The 20796-nt window shown below is 38.5% G+C and overlaps 1 protein-coding gene across 2 annotated transcripts in view; it reads left to right on the top strand.

The window, feature by feature from the left end:
* SUSD1 (sushi domain containing 1) overlaps positions 1 to 20796 on the top strand; it is a 167849-nt gene that overhangs the window by 88554 nt on the left and 58499 nt on the right. For both annotated transcript variants that reach the window (XM_077142024.1, XM_077142014.1), the window contains exon 10: positions 6787 to 6878. In XM_077142024.1, coding sequence (XP_076998139.1) covers positions 6787 to 6878 — 92 coding nt within the window. The remainder of the gene's footprint in view (positions 1 to 6786; positions 6879 to 20796) is intronic.

Below are 20796 nucleotides of genomic sequence, written 5' to 3'. Positions count from 1 at the left end.
ATATACATTCACCCCTGAGGACTTTGTCTTTAAAGTCTAATAGTTTTAATTAGATGTCTTGAAATTGTTCTGGGTCAGCTTTCTCAGGCACCCAGCGGGCACTTTCAGCATTTAGATTCTTTGGATGGGAGTGGGGATGGATTCTATTCTTCAATTTTTGTGTTTTCTTTAGCCTTGCAGGATCTTACATTTCCCCTTTGCTTCTTTTTCCCTTCACCATGTTGTCCACAAAGAGCACCTATTCCTTCCTTTTTATCTTCTTTCTCAGAAGCAGTTACTTTTCTCACACTGCTGTCAAGTCTCAGACTTTTTACCCTTTCTTTTAGTCAGCACTCTGGTTTACAAGGTCTCTTTTTTAATATTTTCATGCTAAAAATGGAATTTTGTTTTCTGAGAGTGATTCTAGTTCCCTCTTGGGCCTTTTGGTTCCCTCACCCTTTCACCCAGCTGTTCTGGAACTCTCTCACTCTCTTTAAACACTTGGGGAGATTGAGAGATAGCTTTGCTGGAATTTGGTTTTTATTTTTCTATTTAAAAGTGATTTAAAGTACTGTCTCCTAGTTACGATGACAGCAGGGTTTTATGTTGTTTTATTTGTTCTTCGTGTTAATCTGAAGATATTTTGAGGAATATTTTGAGAGATTAGGGTTTGGGGGCCACCATTATCCTGGGACTGACTGGAACTCTATACCATACTTTTAATTGCTAACTTTTCCACCTCCATGCCTTTGTTCATGCCATTTTTTCCATCTAGAAACCCCTCCATTCTTTTCTTCAGTTCACATCTTCTCTTATTCTATGATCATCCCCCAGCTAAATGTAAATTTTCTTTTTTTGAATTCCCATACTCCATTTGAGGAGGAAGTATAGGTAGTAATCTGGTACAGTTACTCTGGAATCCAACTATAGAAATTCAAATCTCAGACTTTCCACTTACTTTCTCTGTGCCTTTGGGTAAGTTACTTAATTTCTTTGTGCCACAGTTACCTTAACTGTAAAAATATAAATAACTGTAAACATGGAGTAGTAATACATAACATCATGAGTTTTTTATGAGAAATAAGTGAGCTAATGTATATGGAGAACCAGCACGCTATCTGACACACGATAATTATCTACCAAATGTTAACTATTACTTGAATTTATTTTATGACATTCATTGTATGTTCCCTTGCATTTTTGTTATACAGGGTGACACTCCTGTCCTAGATTAAACGCATGTTAGGGCAGAGACCATGTCTTATTTACAGTGGCTATAGAACCTCTGGGTTAATATCATTTCAATTGCTTAGCTTTCCCCTTATTGTTCATTCTTTGTGTTTAAACAACCAGAAATGCTGTGCCTGTCACTGTCCTGGACCCTCAGAGTGCAAAGGTGAGCAGGACATAGTTTCTCCTTTGAGAAGTTCTCAGTTCAGTGGGTTGATAGACAAGGATCAATAATATGCTGTAAATAAAGGGTGCTTGTGGTATGGAAGGGCACCAGGGAAACACAGAAAGTGAACACTGATTTTCCCCAGAGTGGCTCAGCCCACGTTGATGAAGCAGAAACAAAATTTTAAAGAATAAATTTTAAACAAATTTAAATAAATCACTGAATTAAGAGTCAGATTATCTCTTTCCTGAGGCATTCTTGCAGGTCTGGTTTTTCACCATTATGATTCTAGATTAGATAAATCCTGTGGGTGGGGAGGGGAGAGCGAGAGAAAAGACAGAGGGGCCACTAAGAATGAAGCAGAGGAGGAAGATTGAAGGACAAGAGCAAGCACCTTTTATAGCCGAGGGTCAGGGAGCATGGCTGGAGGGGGGTGAGGATGAGCTGTCCTCCCCTGGGGATCTTTAGGGAGGATGTCACTCCCGGACCAAGACAGAACTGCATTACCAGTGAGTCATTTCCTGTGGGCAGAGGGAGTTGCAGACCCAACACTGCTGTTATGTTAGGTGTGCGTATGTGTGTACGCTCAACCAAAAATGATGTGTATGTACCATTATTCATTTAGGACTTTTTAAAAATTTTACTTTACAATATTCTCTGGCCGTACTTCAAAACCAGTTTATATAATGTCATCTCATTCTTTTTTAGGGAAGTATGGTATTTCATTGTATGAAGGTATATTCATTTATTAACTTATCTACTGGGTGAATACTTAGTTTCTTTTCCCCCCAAGTTATTGTTATTACAGCCAGTGTTGCTGTGACTATGTGTATATGATGATTTGTTGATTCTCAGATGCACTTTTCTCACATTTAAAAAATATTGTTAGATTTAAATATTTGATCCAGCTGGAATCATTTTTGCCTGCTATGTCAAGGTGGGAATCTAATATTTTATGCATGTGGATGATTATTTCTCAACTTAATTTATTCCCACTTATTTGAAAATCTACTCTTGTCATTTACTAAATGCCCATTTATAGATAGGTCTGTTTCTGGATTCTACTCTGTTCCATTGATCTATTTGTTTATTCCTTTGCTAGTACAGACTATTTCATTATTCTAGTATTCTCAATGGGGGTGATAGCCCCAGGGGGATAAAATTGCCCCCAAAGATAAAAAAATTGGTTCTTGAGGGGTGAAAAAAATTACTTTTTATGCACAAAACACAGATATATAAACATGAACAGACATGCAGCAAATACAAGGTACTAAAATTTAATAGGGGGAAATATGATTAGGGAAAAAAATGTCTAAAAACATTCCTTGGTGGGGAGGCCAACACGAAAAACGGTTGAGAAACACTGCTCTGGCTTTTATCTCCTTTCATTATTTTCCTTTCCATGTTTTTCCTCATTATTCTTCTTAATCATCCCAAAGAATTTTAGCAGTATATATTTATGTATTTTCTCTTTTCATTGAGTGTGCCACGCGGGATCCTGCCTCTGGGACTTTGGCCATGTGGCTCCCGCTGTCTGACCACTCTCCCTGCAGACCTTGCTGGCTCATTTGCTCACAGCCTTCAGTTTTCTTCTTACACATCACCTCCGCTGAGACTCCTTCCCTGACCACCCTCCCTAAGATGTCACCCCCTCCTCACTTCCTATTCTCATACAATGCTTTTCTTCATAGTTCTTACCACTATGCAGAATTATATTATTTATTTACTTGTTTATTTTTTTGCCTCTCTCTTTGAAATATAAACTCCGTGAGGACCTTGTTTGCTCAGCACTTTATTCTTAGCCCCTGAAGCAAGCCTGTTATGGTAAGTAAGAGCTTTCTAAATATTCACTAAATGAATGAGTGAATTTAGAAAGTCCCCAAAAGGTCTCCTGTAATTGCCATCAGAAATATAGTGCATTTATACATTATTTGGAAATGATTGACTTTTTTGCTTTTGAGTCTTTCTGAACAGAAAATGGCATTTCTCTCTGTATTCATCCTCTTTTGTATTTCAGAATTTTTTTCTTTCAATTTTCTTGTAAGTCTTGGGTATTTCTAGTTAAATTTATTTCTAGGTATTTGGAGTTGATACTTTCTACTCTTGGGAATAGGGATCTTTTTGTTTTCTGTTTTAGTTTTCTAAGCTACTCAAGCAAGTATCACGAAATGGGTCAGGTTAAACAATGGGAGGTTATTAGCTTACAATTTTGAGGCTAAAATGAATTCCAAATCAAGTTATAAGGCCATGCTTTCTCCCAGAAGATTGATGTTTTGGAGCTTGCTGCTGGCAACCTTTGGTCCATAGCGTGTCACATTGGTAAGGCACATGGCAGCATTTCCTGGTTGCTTCCTCCTCCGCAATTCCATTGAATTTCTGCTTCTTGGCTTCCTGTGTTTTTCTCTCTCTCTGTCTTAATTTCATTCAATTTGTGAAAGACTCCAGTAACAGGATTAAGACCCATCCTGGTTCAGCTGGGCCACACCTTAACTGAAGTAACCTCATCAAAAGTTCCTACTTACAGTGGATTCATACCCACAGGAATAGATTAAGTCTAAGAACATATTTTTCTGGGGGTAGTTAAGCTTCAAATCACCACATTTTCCTATTATATTTTGCTACTTGTATTAGTTTCCTATTGCTTCCGTAACAAATTACCATAAACTTAGCAGCTTAAAATAGCACATTTTTAAAAGCTTACAGTTCTGAAAGTTAGAAGTCTGGAATCAGTTTCACTGGGCTAAAATCAGGGTATGGCATTTCTTCTGGGGACTCTAGGGGAGAATCTGTTTCCTTGTCTTTTGCGTCTTCTGGAGACCTGCAGCCCATGGCTCGTGGCCCCTCTTCTGTCTACAAAGCACATCAGTCCCACCTCTGCTTCTGTCTTTACATCTTCTGTCTCTAATTCTTATCCTCCTGCCTTCCTCTTATAAGGACCCTTTGTGATTATACTGGTGCCATTCAGATCATTCAGGACATATGTTTTGTCATCTCAAGATCCTTCATTTAATCACATCTGCAAAGTCCTTTTGCCATGTAAGGTGACATATTCACACGTCCTCGAGATTGGGACGTGGCCATCTTGGGGAGGGGGCATTATTCAGCCAACCACACTTGTTCTTGAAGATACATAGATAACTTAATTTTTGTATGCTGTTCTTGTATTGGGTGCACTTTACCAAGCTCCTATTATTTTTATTGATTTTTCCAATGTTTTGAAACAATTTCATACTTTTTCAGTTGATTTTTTCAGATGTACTGGCAGTTACATCATTTGGAGATCATGATTGTTTGTTCTCATTCTGATACATATAACCTTTTTTTTCTTGCTTTTCCCCGTATTCTCTAGAATCTCCTGACTAATGGTAAATAATACCAGTGAGATCATATATTCTGGTATTTTTGTTAACTTTACTAGAAATTACTTCATTGTTTTCCCATTAATTATTGTGATTTCTAATAAATACTTTATCAAATTAAGGAAGGTACATTCTGTTCCTAGTTTACAAAGATTTTAAATCAGGAATGTATATTAAATGGATCAAGCATTTTCATTATCCAAGTCACCAAATGGCTTTACTCCTTTGGTCTAATAATAGCTTTCCCTATAATGGCCATCTGTGCATTGCTGGAATAAATCTTCCTTGGTTATAGTTTATTGCTCTTTGAATATATTGTTGATTTCTTCTTGATAATATTTTATTTAGGATTTTTGTCTTCATATTAACCAGTGAGATTGACATAGTGTGTTTAGTGACTGGCCGTGCCATCTTTGTATAGGCTGATCGTTGTGGATTATCTAGTAACGTTGAGTGAGCTGTTAAACTTCTCACCTTTTTTGAATGGTATGGTATTGATCAAATGTATGGGAGTTATTTGTTTCTTGAAGGTTTCATAGATGTAGTGTTCCTTAGACCACTACTACTAATCTCTAAAACCATCTTCTCTAGCCAGTAGTGGAGTTACATTATCCTATATCACCTGTACTTTCTTATCTGCTCTGTCTTATAATATCTGATATGTAATTTGGGATCTGTATAACAGGTTTTCTCTGTGCCAGGTTGCCTGATCCATAGACACAGGTCACGTCTACCAGCTTGGCTCCATTCATACATTCCCTTGTCACCAGAACCTGTCATTCCAGGAGGTTATACAATAAAGCCTGGGCTGCCATAGTACTCTCCTTTTTTCAGTTGTTTTTGGGAGTTAATAACTGATTAAATTTATTAATCATCATAATATTCTTTTGGACCTTCCTAACAAGTCTGCCTTATTATTTCCAGATTAGATACTGGGTTCATTGTTGAAGACAGTAACTCTTGATATTAGATTTGAATAAGTAGTCTGCATTTGTTTGCCAGGACTTCTATGACAAACACCACACAATGGATGAGATTAAGATTTGAACTTATCTTTTATAGAGTATGTGATTCAATCCCCAACATAGTCTTTATTTTAAAAAGCTTGGGGGTTATGCCTCTCATACTAAACTGTACCAGATCTGAATTATCTTGTGGTTTATTACCATGATTCTGAGTAGAGGCCAAGAAATGCTTTGATGGGAAGAGATGAGGAAGCCCAAACCAAAAGGAAGTAAGGAAGTCCCCCTCTTTTTTATCATGAAAATCCTGACTGCTTGAGATATTTTCAGTTCCTCAGGGAGCAATTTTCTGCTCAGATGTTGCTTTTAACCCAGAATTTCAAGCCAGTGTTGAGGGTGACCAAGACCTCAGATTATGCCTTGCTATTTTAGGTTAGTAAATCAAGGGAGTTTGAAGTAAATACATTTAAATAACTTTTAAGATCAGTTCTCTGCTTGGGTATCTTTATGATCTTATATCTTACATCAAGTCTGCTAAAAGTTGTGTTTCTTCAATTGCTATCACTAATTTCTAAATTAAAATATTACTGAGCTCATCCTCTGCAAATGTATATCCTTAAAAATGCTTCAATTTAAAAATAATATCTTTAATGAAATTTTATTGAGATATATTCACATACCATATAATCATCCAAAGTGTAGAATCAGTGATTCATAGTATCATCTTTATAGTTGTACATTTATCACCACAATCAATTTTTGAACATTTTCAGTACTTCCCCCCAAAAAAGAATAAAAATAAAACTAAAAATAAATAAGAACCCCCAAAACATCTCATACCCCTTATCCCCCCTATTATTAATTTTCTTATTGTCCTTATTTTTACTCATCTGTCCATATGCTGGATAAAGGAAGTATCGGCCACAAGGTTTTCACAATCGCATGGTCACACTGTAAAAGCTCCATAGTTATACAATTGTCTTCAAGCATTAAGGCTACTGGATTACAGTTCAATAGTTTCAGTTATTTCAAAAAGTAATCTTTTTGTATAGGGCATAAACTGATTTCTCATTCTTTTTCCCCTCTGCAGTAAAACAGACCATCAGTAACATTTCAATATTTAATGAGACCTGCTTGAGGTGGAGAAGTATGAAGATAGCTGATCTAGAGGAGATGTATTTAGTAAGTTACTGAATGTTCATTTATTTATAAGTGTCCATCTTGAATGGGAGGATTAAAAACCAACAAACCTAAACAATTGCTTATATAGTTTCCATTAGGAATAGAAGATTTACAGTGACAATTGCAATCAGAAGCAAGAAATGACCACTTCTAATGAATATTAGGAGACAGAAACCTTGGGGAGAGACAAGAATGCCATGAGAGTGTCTTTGTGCACCAGCAATGTTCGGGCAGTACCCATGGGAGGAATCCAATGGCTTATTCGTGTGTGTCTGTCCACACTACTGTCTCTGATCAGGGTCTGAAAATGTTGCCTAGAGAGTCAGAGGGACCTTCTGAAGTGAGGCATGGTTGTGGGTAAGAAAGGGAAAAGCCCATGGGATGAGCTGCTACAACAAGAAATTAAGTAGGAAGAAAAGGGTAATACTTGGCCCAGGTGCTAGGATGTTACAGAAAAACATTATCAATGTAGTTAGGATGGGACCCCATAGGTGTGGGTGTGGTGCATAAGGGCAGTGGTTTGGCAGAGGAGAAAATTGCTTCCCAGGTTTTTTTTTTTTTTGGCATGGGCAGGCATCGGGAATTGAACCCAGTCTCCAGCATGGCAAGTGAGAATTATGCCACTGAGCCACCGTCACACCACCCACTTCCTGGGTTTTACCAGACCAAAGAAGAGTATCTTGATTCATGTCCTTCTTTGGATAAACCTTAGTCTGGATTCTTAATTTTCTTTCTAGGGAAACAGTCTTTCGATTTGCTCCTGAAGTTTTGACAACAGGTTTTCTCATTGGGTATGTGCACTGTGTACAGGAAAAATAAGCTTGTCAGTATCAGGGCCTCTGTCTTTTGGGCTTTTTAATTTAAAGATATTTATTATACTCTTCAGGGAAGATGGCAGAATAGGAAGTTGCAGGGCTTACCATTCTTCCCCAAAACAGCTACTGGACAGGCATAAACTATCTGAAACAAATTTTGGGGGGGGGGCTCTGGAGACCAGGAGAGTACTGCACAACATCCAGGGAAGAGTGAGATGAAGAGATTGAGAAACTGCAGTGAAAAGCTGTGCGTAATTCCCTCATCCCAGCTCCTGGCACCCATCTGCCATGCTCAAAGCTCTTTAAGCAACTTCAGGTCAGCCTGGTCCCTGCCTGGTGGCTGCTGTGGCCTGGGAAGGCTGCAGAATTACCCTCCACCCCCAAGAACAGAGCGAGACATGGCCCAGTACTTATCCAGCCATTGGTTAATGAATTTAAACTGCTGGGTCCCTCTGTTTTACCCTGTCTGGGACTGCCATGCCATTGTTTCAACTCACATTAGAGACAGAGCCACCAGAGGCTAAGATTAAGATTATACTGTCTCTTAGGGCAGTGGGGAATAGGTTGCTGAAGAATGGCTTCAGGGCATGCAGAAAAGTGCAAGCTTCTTTTTGGCATCTTTCCTGATCCTCTCCCTAGGGCCCTTTGGAACTGGTCTGCACCTCAGGTGTGGGTCACTGGCCCTGTTTTGGCTGGGAAATAGTGATGAACTAAGTGACAAAGAAGAACCTTAACACAAATCCAGTCAACAGCAACTAGACAAGAGAGATAAACTGATCTTAAGAACGATTTCATCACGATAATCAGATGCCCAGATATCAGCAAAAAATTATAAGCCATACTAAGAGACAGGAAAGGAGCAAATTAAAAAGTCAGAGGTGACACAGAATTTGGAACAACTCATCAAGGATGTTCAAACAAATCTCCCTAATCAGTTCAAGGAAATAAAAGAAAATATGGCTAAAGAGGTAAAGAACATTAAGAAGACACTTATAAAGCATAAAGAAGAATTTTAAAGCTTGCAAAGAAAAACAACAGAACTTATGAGAACGAAGGGCACAATAGATGAAATTAAAAATACACTAGAAGCATACAACAGCAGATTTAAACAAGCAGAAGAAAGGATTAGTGACTCAAACGACAGAAAATCTGAAATGAAACAGACAGAAGAGAGATAGAGAAAAGAATAGAAAAAATTGAGCAGGGTCTTAGGGAATTGAGTGACAACACAGTGTGCACAAACATACATGTCATGGGTGTTGCAGGAGAAGAGAAGGGATGAGGGGCAGAAAGAATATTTGAGGAAATACTGGCCAACAACTTCTCAAATCTTATGAAAGACATAAATATACATATCTAAGAAGTGCAACCTACCCCAAATAGGATAAATCTGAATAGACTTACTCCAAGACACATACTAATCAGATTGTCAACTGCCAGAGATAAAGTGAGAATTCTGAAAGTCGCAAGAGAAAAGCAATATATCACATACAAAGCATGCTCAATGAGACTAAGCAATAATTTCTCACCAGAGATCATGAGGGTGATAAGGCAGTAGGATGATATATTTAAGTTACTGAAAGAGAAAAACTGCTATCAAAAATTCTTTATCCGGCAGGCCATGGTGGCTCAGCAGGCAGAGTTCTTGCCTGCCATGCCAGAGACCTGGGTTCGATTCCCGGTGCCTGCTCATGCAAAAAAAAGAATTCTTTTTCTGGCAAAATTGTCCTTCAAAAATGAGAGGAGTTTAAAATATTACAGATAAACAGAAGCTGAGAAAGTTCACTTACAAGAGATCTTCTCTACAAGAAATGCTAAAGGGAATTCTGCGACTGAAAGAAAAGACAGGAGAGAGAGGCTTGGAGGAGGGTGTACAGATGAGTACAATCAGCGAGGGTAACTAAAAGTGTAAAAAGAGAGACAAAAATGAGATATGGCATATAGAAGTCAAAGGATAAAACGGTCAAAGTAAGTACTGCTTTTACAGTAATAACACTGAATGTTAATGGGCTAAACTCCCCAATCAAAAGGTGCAGATTGGGAGAATGTATAAGAAAAATATGGTACATCTAAATGCTATCTACAGGAGACTCACCTTAGACCAAGGATAAGAATAGGTTGAAAGTGGAAGGCTGGAAAAACGTTTTCCAAGAAGCAATAAAAAAAGAGCTGGGGTATTGTTCTAGTTTGCTAGCTGCTGGAATGCAGCACACTAGAAATGGAACAGTTCCCAAAAAAGGGAATTCAGCAAGTTGCCAGTTTACAGTTCTAAGGCCAAGAAAATGTCCCAACTAAAGCAAGTCTTTAAAAATGTCCAAATTAAAGCACCAATAAGAGGTTGCCTTCACTCAAGAAAGGCTGATGAAGTTCAGGGCTTCTCTCTCAGCTGGAACGTCACATGGCAAACATGGAGATGTCTACCAGCATCCTCTCCAGGCTTCTTGCTTCATGAAGCTCCCCGGCAGCCTTCTCCTTCTTCATCTCCGAAGGTTGCTGGCTGGTGGACTCTGTGTTTCTCTCTTCATTCTGTCATGGTACTGCAGCTCTCTCCTCGTTCTCAAAAGGCACTCTCTCCAAAATGTCTCTTCTTTTATAGGATTCCAGTAAACTAATCAAGACTCAAGTAGAATGGGTATAGACATGTCTCCATCTACTCAAGTTTAATACGTGCAATTGATTGAGTCACATCTCTGTGGAGGTAACCTAATCAAGTTTCCAACCTATAGTACTGAATAGGGATTAGAAGAAACAGTTGCTCCCATGATTGATTAGGATTAAAACATGGCTTTTCTAGGGTACATGAATCATTTCAAACCAGCACATTCCACCCTCTGCACTCTAAAAAAAGTCGCATTTTTTCCGTATACAAAAATACACTCATTCCATAACAATATCAGAGAACCTTAAACCATTCCAGTAACATTATAAATACAATACAAGGTTAAAACCAGTACACAGTCTCACCAAAGTTAGTTACAGCCATGTTCTGTCCTAAGGCAAAATTCTTCTCTGGCTCTGGATCTGTAAAACTCAGAGCAAGTGGTTTACTGCCAACATACAAAGGAGGAACAGTCATAGGATACATATAGTCATTTCCATAGGGAGGAATTGGAAGGAACACAGGGGTCACCGAACCCAAGCAAATTTCAAGACCTGCAGGGCAAAGTCCATTAGATTTCAAAGTCTGAGAGTCATTTATCTTCAGGGTTTTAGAAAGTAGTAGTCTCACCCTTTCCAAGGGCCTAAGCGGCAGCCCGCCTCTCTTCAAATGCAACCTTGGGAGATATTGGGGAGACCATGTTCTTCTCAGCTCCACCTTCTCCAAGCATCAGGGCTGCACCCAGGCTTTCTGCCATCTCCAGGGCACACACTCAACCCCACCATATGGTGGCAGCTATGCTCTCCCCAATCCCCAGGGAATGTGCTCCACCCTCTCCAAGGCCTGAGGCTGCATAACTCTTTCACTGCAATGAGGTGGAAGGCCCATCCTCTGTCTTCGGGGCAAACTCACCCTCTCCATATGATTGGGTGGGTCCACTCTTCTGGCTCAAGGCTACTTGACTTCAGACCTCAGCCTCCGTGGTTCTGCCTCTGAAATTATTTTTTCCTCCAATGTGTGTCTTCTGTCCCTCTCAGTCCTGACTGGAAGTGGTTTTCTTTATATAGTTTCCACAACACTCTTGTTGGCTTTCTATGCAGTAACCTTGGATCATGCCCATCAAATATGAGGCGTTTCCACAAATCTTTCCTGGATAACTCCATGTCCAATCCTGGATTTCTCTGAATGGCTGACTGGTTCCACATTTGGTGACATCCTCATGTGGGACACTTCTCTCTGGGGTCTCCCCTTCTGGAAGCCCAGAATTTTCCAGAACATCAATTTCTGGTTTCTTTGCACCCAAGAGTTCAGTTCTCAGCTTATCTCTTTCCTGTCGCAATTCACTATAAGCTGTGAGGAGAAACCAGGCTGCACTTTCCACATTTAATTTGGAGATCTCTTCTGCTAAATATCCAAGTTCATGGCTTTTAAAATCTGCCTTCCAGCCAAAGCCACTAGTCAATTTTCCCAGATTATCTGCCATTTTAAAACAAGGCTCACCTTCATCCCAGTCTATGATAACATGTGCCTCATTTCTATTTAAGGCCTTATCAGAAGTGTCTGATAAGTCCACATTTCTACTAACAGTCTCTTCAAAACATTCGAGGCTTTCTCTATCAAGCTACTCACAGCTCCTGCAGATTCTTCCCTTCATCCATTTAAAAAATTGTTCCAACAAGTTTGGTATTTGCAAATTGCAGCAGCATCCCACTCCCAGTACCAAAATCTATTCTAGTTTGCTAGCTTCTGGAATGCAACACACCAGAAACAGAACAGCTTCCAAAAGAGGAATTCAACAAGTTGCCAATTTATAGTCCTAAGGCTGAGAAAATGTCCCAATTAAAGCAAGTCTATAAAAAATTCCAAATTAAAGCACCAGTAAGAGGTTACCTTCACTCAAGAAAGTCCAATGAAGTTCAGAGTTTCTCTCTCAGCTGGAAAGGCATGTGGCAAACACGGCAATGTCTACCAGCTTCCTCTCCAGGCTTCTTGCTTCATGAAGCTCCCCGGCAACCTTCTTCTTCATCTCCAAAGGTCTCTGGCTGGTTGTTCTGGTTTGCGAGCTGCCAGAATGCACTATACCAGAAACAGAATGGCTTTTAAAAAGGGGAATTTAATAAGTTACTAGTTTATAGTTCTAAGGCTGAGAAAATGTCCCAGTTAAGACAAGTCTATAGAAATGTCCAATCTAAGGCATCCAGGGAAAGGTACCTTGGTTCAAGAAGGCTGGTGAAGTTCAGGGTCTCTCTCTCAAGTGGAAGGGCACATAGTGAACACAGTCAGAGTTTCTCTCTCATCTGGAAAGGCACATGGTGAACACGGTCAGGGTTCTTCTCTCATCTGGAAGGGCACATGGTGAACATGGCGTCATCTGCTAGCTTTCTCTCCTGGCTTCCTGTTTCATGAAGCTCCCCAGGAGGCATTTTTCTTCTTCATCTCCAAAGGTCTCTGGTTGGTGGACCCTGCTTCTTGTGGCTATGTCATTCTGCTCTGCTCTCTCTGAATCTCTTTTATTCTCCAAAATGTTTCCTCTTTTTATAGGACTTCAGAAATTAATCAAGACCCAACCAAATGCATGGAGACATGTCGTCACTTAATCCAGCTTAACAACCACTCTTGATTAAATCACATCTCCAGGGAGATGATCTGATTACAGTTGCAAACATACAGTATTGAATAGGGATTATTCTGCCTTTATGAAATGGGATTTACATTAAAACATGGCTTTTTTAGGGGACATATATCCTTTCAAATCAGCATACTGGTGGACTCTGTGGTTCTTTCATCATTCTGTCATGGTTCTGTGGCTCTCTCCTCATTCTCAAAAGGCACTCTCTCCAAAATGTCTCCTCTTTTATAGGATTCCAGTAAACTAATCAAGACTCAAATAGAGTGGGTGGAGACATGTCTCCATCTACTCAAGTTTAATACCTACAATTGATCGAGTCACATCTCTGTGGAGATAACCTAATCAAGTTGCCAACTTAATGTACTGAATAGGGATTAGAAGAAACTGTTGCTCCCATGAAATTGATTAGGATTAAAAGATGACTTTTCTAGGGTGCATAAATCCTTTCAAGCCAGCACAGGTAGCAATACTAACATTAGACAAAATAGACTTAAATGCAAAAATGTTATAAGAATCAAAGAAGGACACTATATGTTAATAAAGGACGCAATCCACCAAAAATAAATTAAGATAAATATTTATACACATAACCAGGGTGGCCCAAAATACACAAAGCAAACACTAGCAAAACCAAAGGGAGTAATAGACATCTCTGCAATAGTTGTTGGATACTTCAGTATACTATTTGCATCAATAGATAGAACATCTAGACAGAGGCTCTATAAAGAAAGAGAGAACTTGAATAATATGTTAAATGAACTAGACTTAATAGGCATATTCAGAATGTTGTAACAGCAGGATATATGTTCTTCTCAAGTGCTCATGGATCATTCTCAATGATAGACCACATGTTGGGTCACAAAACAAGTTTCAATGAATTTAAAAAGATTGAAATTATACAAAGCACTTTCTCTGGTCATAATGGAATGACACTGGAAATCAATAACATGCAGAGAACTGGAAAATTCACAAATATATGGAAGTTAAACAACACACACTTTAGCAATAAGTGGGTCAAAGGAGAAATTGCAAGAGAAATCAGTAAATATCTTGAGATAAATGAAAATAAGAAAACAATATGTCAAAACATATGGGATGCAGCAAAAGCAGTCCTAAGAGGGAAATTTATTGCCCTAAATGCCTACATTAAGAAGAAAGAAAGAGCTAAAGTCAAAGACCTAATTGCAGATGTGGGGCAAGATGGTGGCTTAGTGAGGTGTAGAATTTAGTTTGTTCTCCAGAGTACTTAATAAATAGCCAGGAACGGTACAGAACAACTGCTGGGGCTACATTAGTGACTGGACACACAGTGTACACCAGTCTGGACAATCTGGACTGGCTGAGACCCCACACAGAACTGTTAGTCCCCCAAGCCATGGAGACTGGTACCCTTCCCCACAGGCATAGTAGGCTGGTTTCCCAAGGGGAAAGGAAACAAATTTACTAGCAACAAGGGCTTAGTCCAGCCAAGCTCCAATTGCAGACTTAATTAACAAAATTCTGACTACTGAAAATAGGCCCCCCAGCATATATAAACCTGGAATAAGTGCTAAAGGTACTAGAAGTTTTTGCCCTGGCAGATAGAGGGTGGGATTATTGGGGGGGGGGGGGGGGGGGAGAGGGTTTTTTATTTGGACAGCACAAAATCCTGGAGAAGGGCTGGACCCTTAAAAAAGGGAGCACATAGAGCCTGGAGTTCCATAAAGCTGTGTATCAACTTAAGCTCTTGATCAACAAACCCAAGGAATGGGGGTCTGGCTCTGAAAAGGCTTTTTTTTTTTTTTTGCTTTATTTCTATACTTAACAGCTCATTAGATAGAACAAGAAGCACACTCAGGCCTCAGCACTGCCCCAGGCAAGGGAGGAATTAAGCTTGTCTGAGAGACAAAATAACTAGGTGAAAGGAGTTAACTCCCTGAAAGCTGTGACCTTCTCCAAGAGAAAGGTGGGGCCCAGTTTAAATGGAATCCCTCCCTCAAGAAATTCAGGCCCCAGGAACTGGAAAACTGAAGCAATTAAAGCCAACCTACAACCTCACCTCTGTCTCAACCACCCAAGAGAAAGGTGGGACCCAGCTTAAATGGAATCCCTCCCTCAAGAAATTCAGGCCCCAGGGGCTGGAAAACTGAAGCAATTAAAGCCAACCTACAGCCTCACCTCTGTCTCATCCATGTCCCCAGCATTTGGGGGGGGGGGGTTATGTAATAATATCAGCTGAAATTAAAGACACCGCACATTACTTTATGCTGGTGGGAAGCCTCAGTCAGACAAGCAGTACATGCCAGGCAGGATAGGAAAAGCACAGAACCTGGAGGTTTCATAGGAGAAGTCTGACAACTTGCTTGGTCTCACCCTCAGGGAAAACTGCTGCAGGTGACTCTTTCCTCCTGAGAGAAGGCCGGTCCAGTTAGAAAAATCTGACTGTAGTCTATAATATCTGAGGAGACCCTCCTCAAAAAAAAAAAAAAGAAAAGAAAAGAAAAGAAAGTAAAGGCTCCATATAGACAGGGTAAGAAACAGAAATACAAGAGCTGAAACATTTTGATCAGTTAAACAGAACCTACGTTAGAAGTCTGGAATAAGTTGAACTGAATGTCAAAGAAAAAATTGAGAACAAAGCCTTCCAGCAAGAAAATCCTAGGTAAAAAAGGTGAAAAACCCTCTAGAATAAACTAATAAAGTAAATCAAATGCCTAGATGCCAGAAAAAATAGTGACTCATACTAGGAAATCTGAAGATATATGACCCAGTCAAAGGAACAAACCAACAATTCAAATGCGATACAGGAGTTGAAACAACTAATTCAGAATTTTGGAACAGACATGGAAAATCTCATCAAGAATCAACTCAACAGGTTGAGGAAGGATATAAAGAATGCATTGGGCAAACAAAAAGAAGAAATTGAAAGTTTGAAAAAACATATCACAGAACTTATGGGAATGAAAGGAACAATAGAGGAGATGAAAAATAAAACATGGAAAGCTACAATGATAGATTTTAAGAGGCAGAAGAAAAGATTAGTGATCTAGAGGACTGGACATCTGAAATCTGACACATGAAAGAAAATATAAGGAAAAGGATGAAAAAATATGAGCAGGGTCTTAGAGAATTGAATGACAACATGAAGTACACAAATGTATGTGTTGTGGGTGTCCCAGAAGAAGAAGAGAAGGGAAAAGGAGGAGAAAGGCTAATGGAGGAAACAATCACTGAAGATTTCCCATCTCTTATGAAAGAGAGAAAATTACAGTCCAAGAAGTGCCATGTGGAGGAAATAATCACTGAAGATTTCCCATCTCTTATGAAAGAGAGAAAATTACAGTCCAAGAAGTGCAATGTACTTCTTCTTTCTTTACCCCAGAAAGAAGAGCTCCAAATAGACATACTCCAAGACACTTACTAATTAGGTTGTCAGATGTCAGAGAGAAAGAATTTTGAAAGCAAGAGAAAAGTCATCCATCACATACAAGGGAAGCCCAATAAGACTATGTGTGAATTTTTCAGCAAAAACCATGAAGGCGAGAAGGCAGTGGCAAGATATATTTAAGATTCTAAAAGAGAAAAACTGCCAACCAAGAATTCTATATCAAGCGAAATTGTCCTTCAAGAATGAGGAGGAGAGGGTGCATGGGTGGTTCAGTGGTAGGTGCTCGCTTTCATGAGGGAGACCCAGGTTCAATTCCTGGACCATGCACCAAAAAAAAAAAAAAAAGAAGGGAGATTAAAACATTTTCAGACAAACAATCACTGAGAGAATTTGTGACAAAGAGACTGGCTTTGCAAGAAATACTAAAGGGAACACTACAGGCAGATAGAAAAATGCAAGAGAGAGAGGTCTAGAGAAAAGTGTAGAAATGAAGACTACCAGAAAAGGTAAAAACAGAAAAAAAAAATAGATATGACATATAACACTGAAAAGGCAAAATGGTAGAAGAAAGTACTGCCTTTAGAGTAATAACACTAAATATTAATGGATTAAACTCCCCAGTCAAAAGACATACACTGGCAAAATGGATTAAAAAAACAGGACCCATCTATATGCTGTATACAGGAAACACATCTTAGACCCCAGGACAAAAATAGGTTGGAAGTGAAAGGTTGGGAAAAGATATTTCATGCAAACAACAATCTGAAAAGAGCAGGAGTAGGTATACTGATATCCAACAAATTAGACTTCAAATATAAAAAACAATTTGAAAAGACAAAGAAGGACACAATGTATTAATAAAAAGAACAATTCAACAAGAAGATATAACAATGAAATACTTATGTACCGAGCCAGCATTCTCAAAATACATGAGGCAAAATACACTTCTGACAACACTGAAGTGAGAAATATACACCTCTATCATAATAGTTTGAGACTTCAATTTCCCACTCTCAACAATGGATAAAATATCGAGACAGAGGATCAATAAAGAAACAAAGAATTCGAATAGTACAATAAATGAACTAGACTTAATAGACATTTATAGAACATTACACCCCACAATAGAAGGATACACATTTTTCTCAAGTACTCATAGAACATTCTCAAAGATAGACCATATGCTGCCTCACAAAGCAAGTCTCAATAAATTTCAAAATATTGAAATCATTCAAAACACTTTCTTGGATCATAATGGAATGAAGTAAATCAATAACAGGCAGAGGGCCAGAAAATTCACAAATATATGGAAGCTCAACAACACACTCTTAAACAACCAGTGGGTCAAGGAAGAAATTACAAGAGAAATCAATAAATATCTCAAGGCAAATGAAAATGAAAACTGAAAATTAAAACTCAACATATCAAAGTTTATGGGATGCAGCAAAGGCAATGCTAGGAGGAAAATTTGTTCCCTTCAATACCTATATTAAAAAAGAAGAAAGATTTGATTCCTGGAGCCTGCGCATGCCAAAAAAAAAAGAGCATAAAATCAAGGAATTAACTGTTCACTTGGAAGAACTAGAGACAGAATGGTAAACGAACCCAAAGCAAACAAAAGGAAAGAAATAACAAAGATTAGAGCAGAAATAAATGAACCTGAGAACATGAAAACAATTGAGAAAATCAACAAAACCAGAAGTTGGTTCTTAGAGAAAGTCAATGAAATTGATGGACCCTTAGCTAGGTTGACAAAAAGAAAAAGAGAGGATACAAATAAATAAAATCAGAAATGCAAGAGAAGATATAACCACTGACCCCTCAGAAATAAAGGAGGCAATGAGAGAATAGTATGAACAATTATATGCTAATAAACTAAACAACCCTAGATGAAATGAACAACTTCCTAGAAAGGCATGTGTAACCAACATTGACTCAAAAAGACATGGATGACCTCAACAAACCAATCACAAGTAAAGAGAATGAATTAGTCATCCAAAATCTCCCAAAAAAGAAACGTCTGGGTCAGATAGCTTCACATATGAATTCTACCAAGCATTCAAGAAAGAATTAGTACAAATCCTACTCAAACTCTCCAAAAAAATTGAAGAGGAAGGAATGCTACCTAACTCATTCTGTGAAGCCAACATCACCCTCATTCCAAAGTCAGACAAAGATACTACAAGAAAAGAAAATTACAGACCAATCTCTCTAATGAATATAGATGCAAAAATCCTCAACAAAATACTTGCATATTGAATCCAGCAGCTCATTGAAAGAATTATACACCATAACCAAGTGGGATTCATTCCAGATATGCAAGGATGGTTCAACATAAGAAAGTCAATTAATGCAATACGTCATATCAACAGATCAAAGCAGAAAAACCACATGATCATCTCGATTGATGCAGATAAAGCATTTGACAATACTCAATATCTTTTCTTGATGAAAACACTTCATACTATAGGAATAGAAGGGAACTTCCTCAACATGATAAAGGGAATATGTGAAAAGCCCATTAAGGACATCATCCTCAATGGGGAAAGACTGAAAGCTTTCCACCTAAGATCAGGAATGAGAAAAGGATGCCCACTGTCACCATTGTTATTCAGCATTTTACTGGAAGTTCTAGCCAGAGCAATTAGACAAGAAAAAGAAATAAAAGGTATCCAAATTGGAAAGGAAGAAGTAGAACTCTCACTGTTTGAAGATGATATTATACTGTGTGTCAAAAATCTGAAAAATTCACAGCAAAGCTACTAAAGCTAATAAATTAGTACAGCAAAGTGACAGGGTACAAGGTCAACACTCAAAAATCAATCGTATTTCTATACACTAGTAATGAGAAGTCTAAGGAGGAAATAAAGATAAAAATTCCATTTATAATAGCAACCAAAAGAATAAAATATTTAGGAATAAATTTAACTAAGAATACAAAAGACCTATTGTGGTAGTTAGATTCAGTTATCAACTTGGCCGGGTGAAAGTGCCTAGATCTACTGCTGTGGACATGAGCCAATGGCACGTGAAACTCATCTGTTGCTGATTACATCTGCAGTCGGCTAGGAAACATGCCTTCTGTAATGAATGATGTTTGATTTAATTGGCTGGTGCTTATATGAGAGAGCTTAATGTAATATAGCCCAAGCAGCTCAGCATACCTCATCTCAGCACTTGCAGCTCAGCCCAGGCCTTTGGAGATGCAGAAAGAAATTACCCCAGGAAAAGTTGTTGGAACCTAGAGGCTTAGAGAGAAGGCCAGCAGAGATCACCCTGTGCCTACCCACATAAGAAAGAACCTCAGTTGAAAGTTAGCTGCCTTTCCTCTGAAGAACTAACAAAATAAGTCCCCTTTTATTAAAAGCCAATCTGTCTCTGGTGTGTTGCATTCTGGCAGCTAGCAAACTGAGGAAAGAATATACCTATTCTTTGTATATACCTATTCTTTGTATATACCTATACAAAGAAAACTACAACACATTGCTAAAAGAAATCATGGAAGACCTAAATAAATGGAAGAGCATACTATGTTCATGCATTAGAAGACTAAATATAGTTATGATGTCAATTCTACCCAAATTGATTTATATATTCAATGCAATACCAATTAAAATCTCCGAAACTTGCTTTACAGAAAGAGAAAAACCATTAACCAAATTTCTTTGGAAGGGTAGGGTGCCCCAGATAGCTAAAAATATCTTGAGAAAGAAAAATGAAGTGACCTGACTTTAAAACATAATAAAAGCTACAGTGGTCAAAACAGCTTGGTATTGGCATAAAGATAGATATACTGACCAATGGCATCAAATAGAGTGTTCAGATATAGACCCTCTCATCTATGGACAGTTGATCTTTGATAAGACGGTCAAGCTAGTTCACTTGGGACAGAACAGCCTCTTCAATAAATGGTGCTTAAAGAACTGGTTATCCATATGCACAAGAATGAAAGAGGATCCATATCTCACACCCTATACAAACATTAACTCAAAATGGATCAAAGACCTAAGCATTGGAGCTAAGACCATAAAACTTTTAGAAGAAAATGTAGGGAAATATAAAGCTTGTAATTGGAGGTGGTTTCTTAGATCTTTTAGCCAAAGAATGAGCATTGAAGAAAGAAATAGTTAAATGGGAACTCATCAAAATAAAAAACTTTTGTGCATCAAAGAACTCTGTCAAGAAAGTAAAAAGGCAGTCTATGCAATGGGAGCAATATTTGGAAACCACATATCAGATAAGGGTTTAGTGTCCAGAATATATGGATTCTTCAACTCAACAACAGAAAGACAAACAACCCAATTAAAAAATGGGCAAAAGACATGAAAAAGACACTTCTCAGAAGAGGAAATACAGATGGCTAAAAGGCACATGAAAAGATGCTCAACTTCACTGGCTATTAGGGAAATGCAAATCGAAACCACAATGAAATATCATCTGAAACCCACTAGAATGGCCATTATCAAAAAAATAGAAAATGACAAGTGCTGGAGAGGATGTGGAGAAAG

This window comes from Tamandua tetradactyla, chromosome 2 (assembly GCF_023851605.1).
Source record: "Tamandua tetradactyla isolate mTamTet1 chromosome 2, mTamTet1.pri, whole genome shotgun sequence".
Lineage (NCBI taxonomy): Eukaryota > Metazoa > Chordata > Mammalia > Pilosa > Myrmecophagidae > Tamandua > Tamandua tetradactyla.
This window is presented reverse-complemented; position numbering and strand designations above follow the sequence as displayed.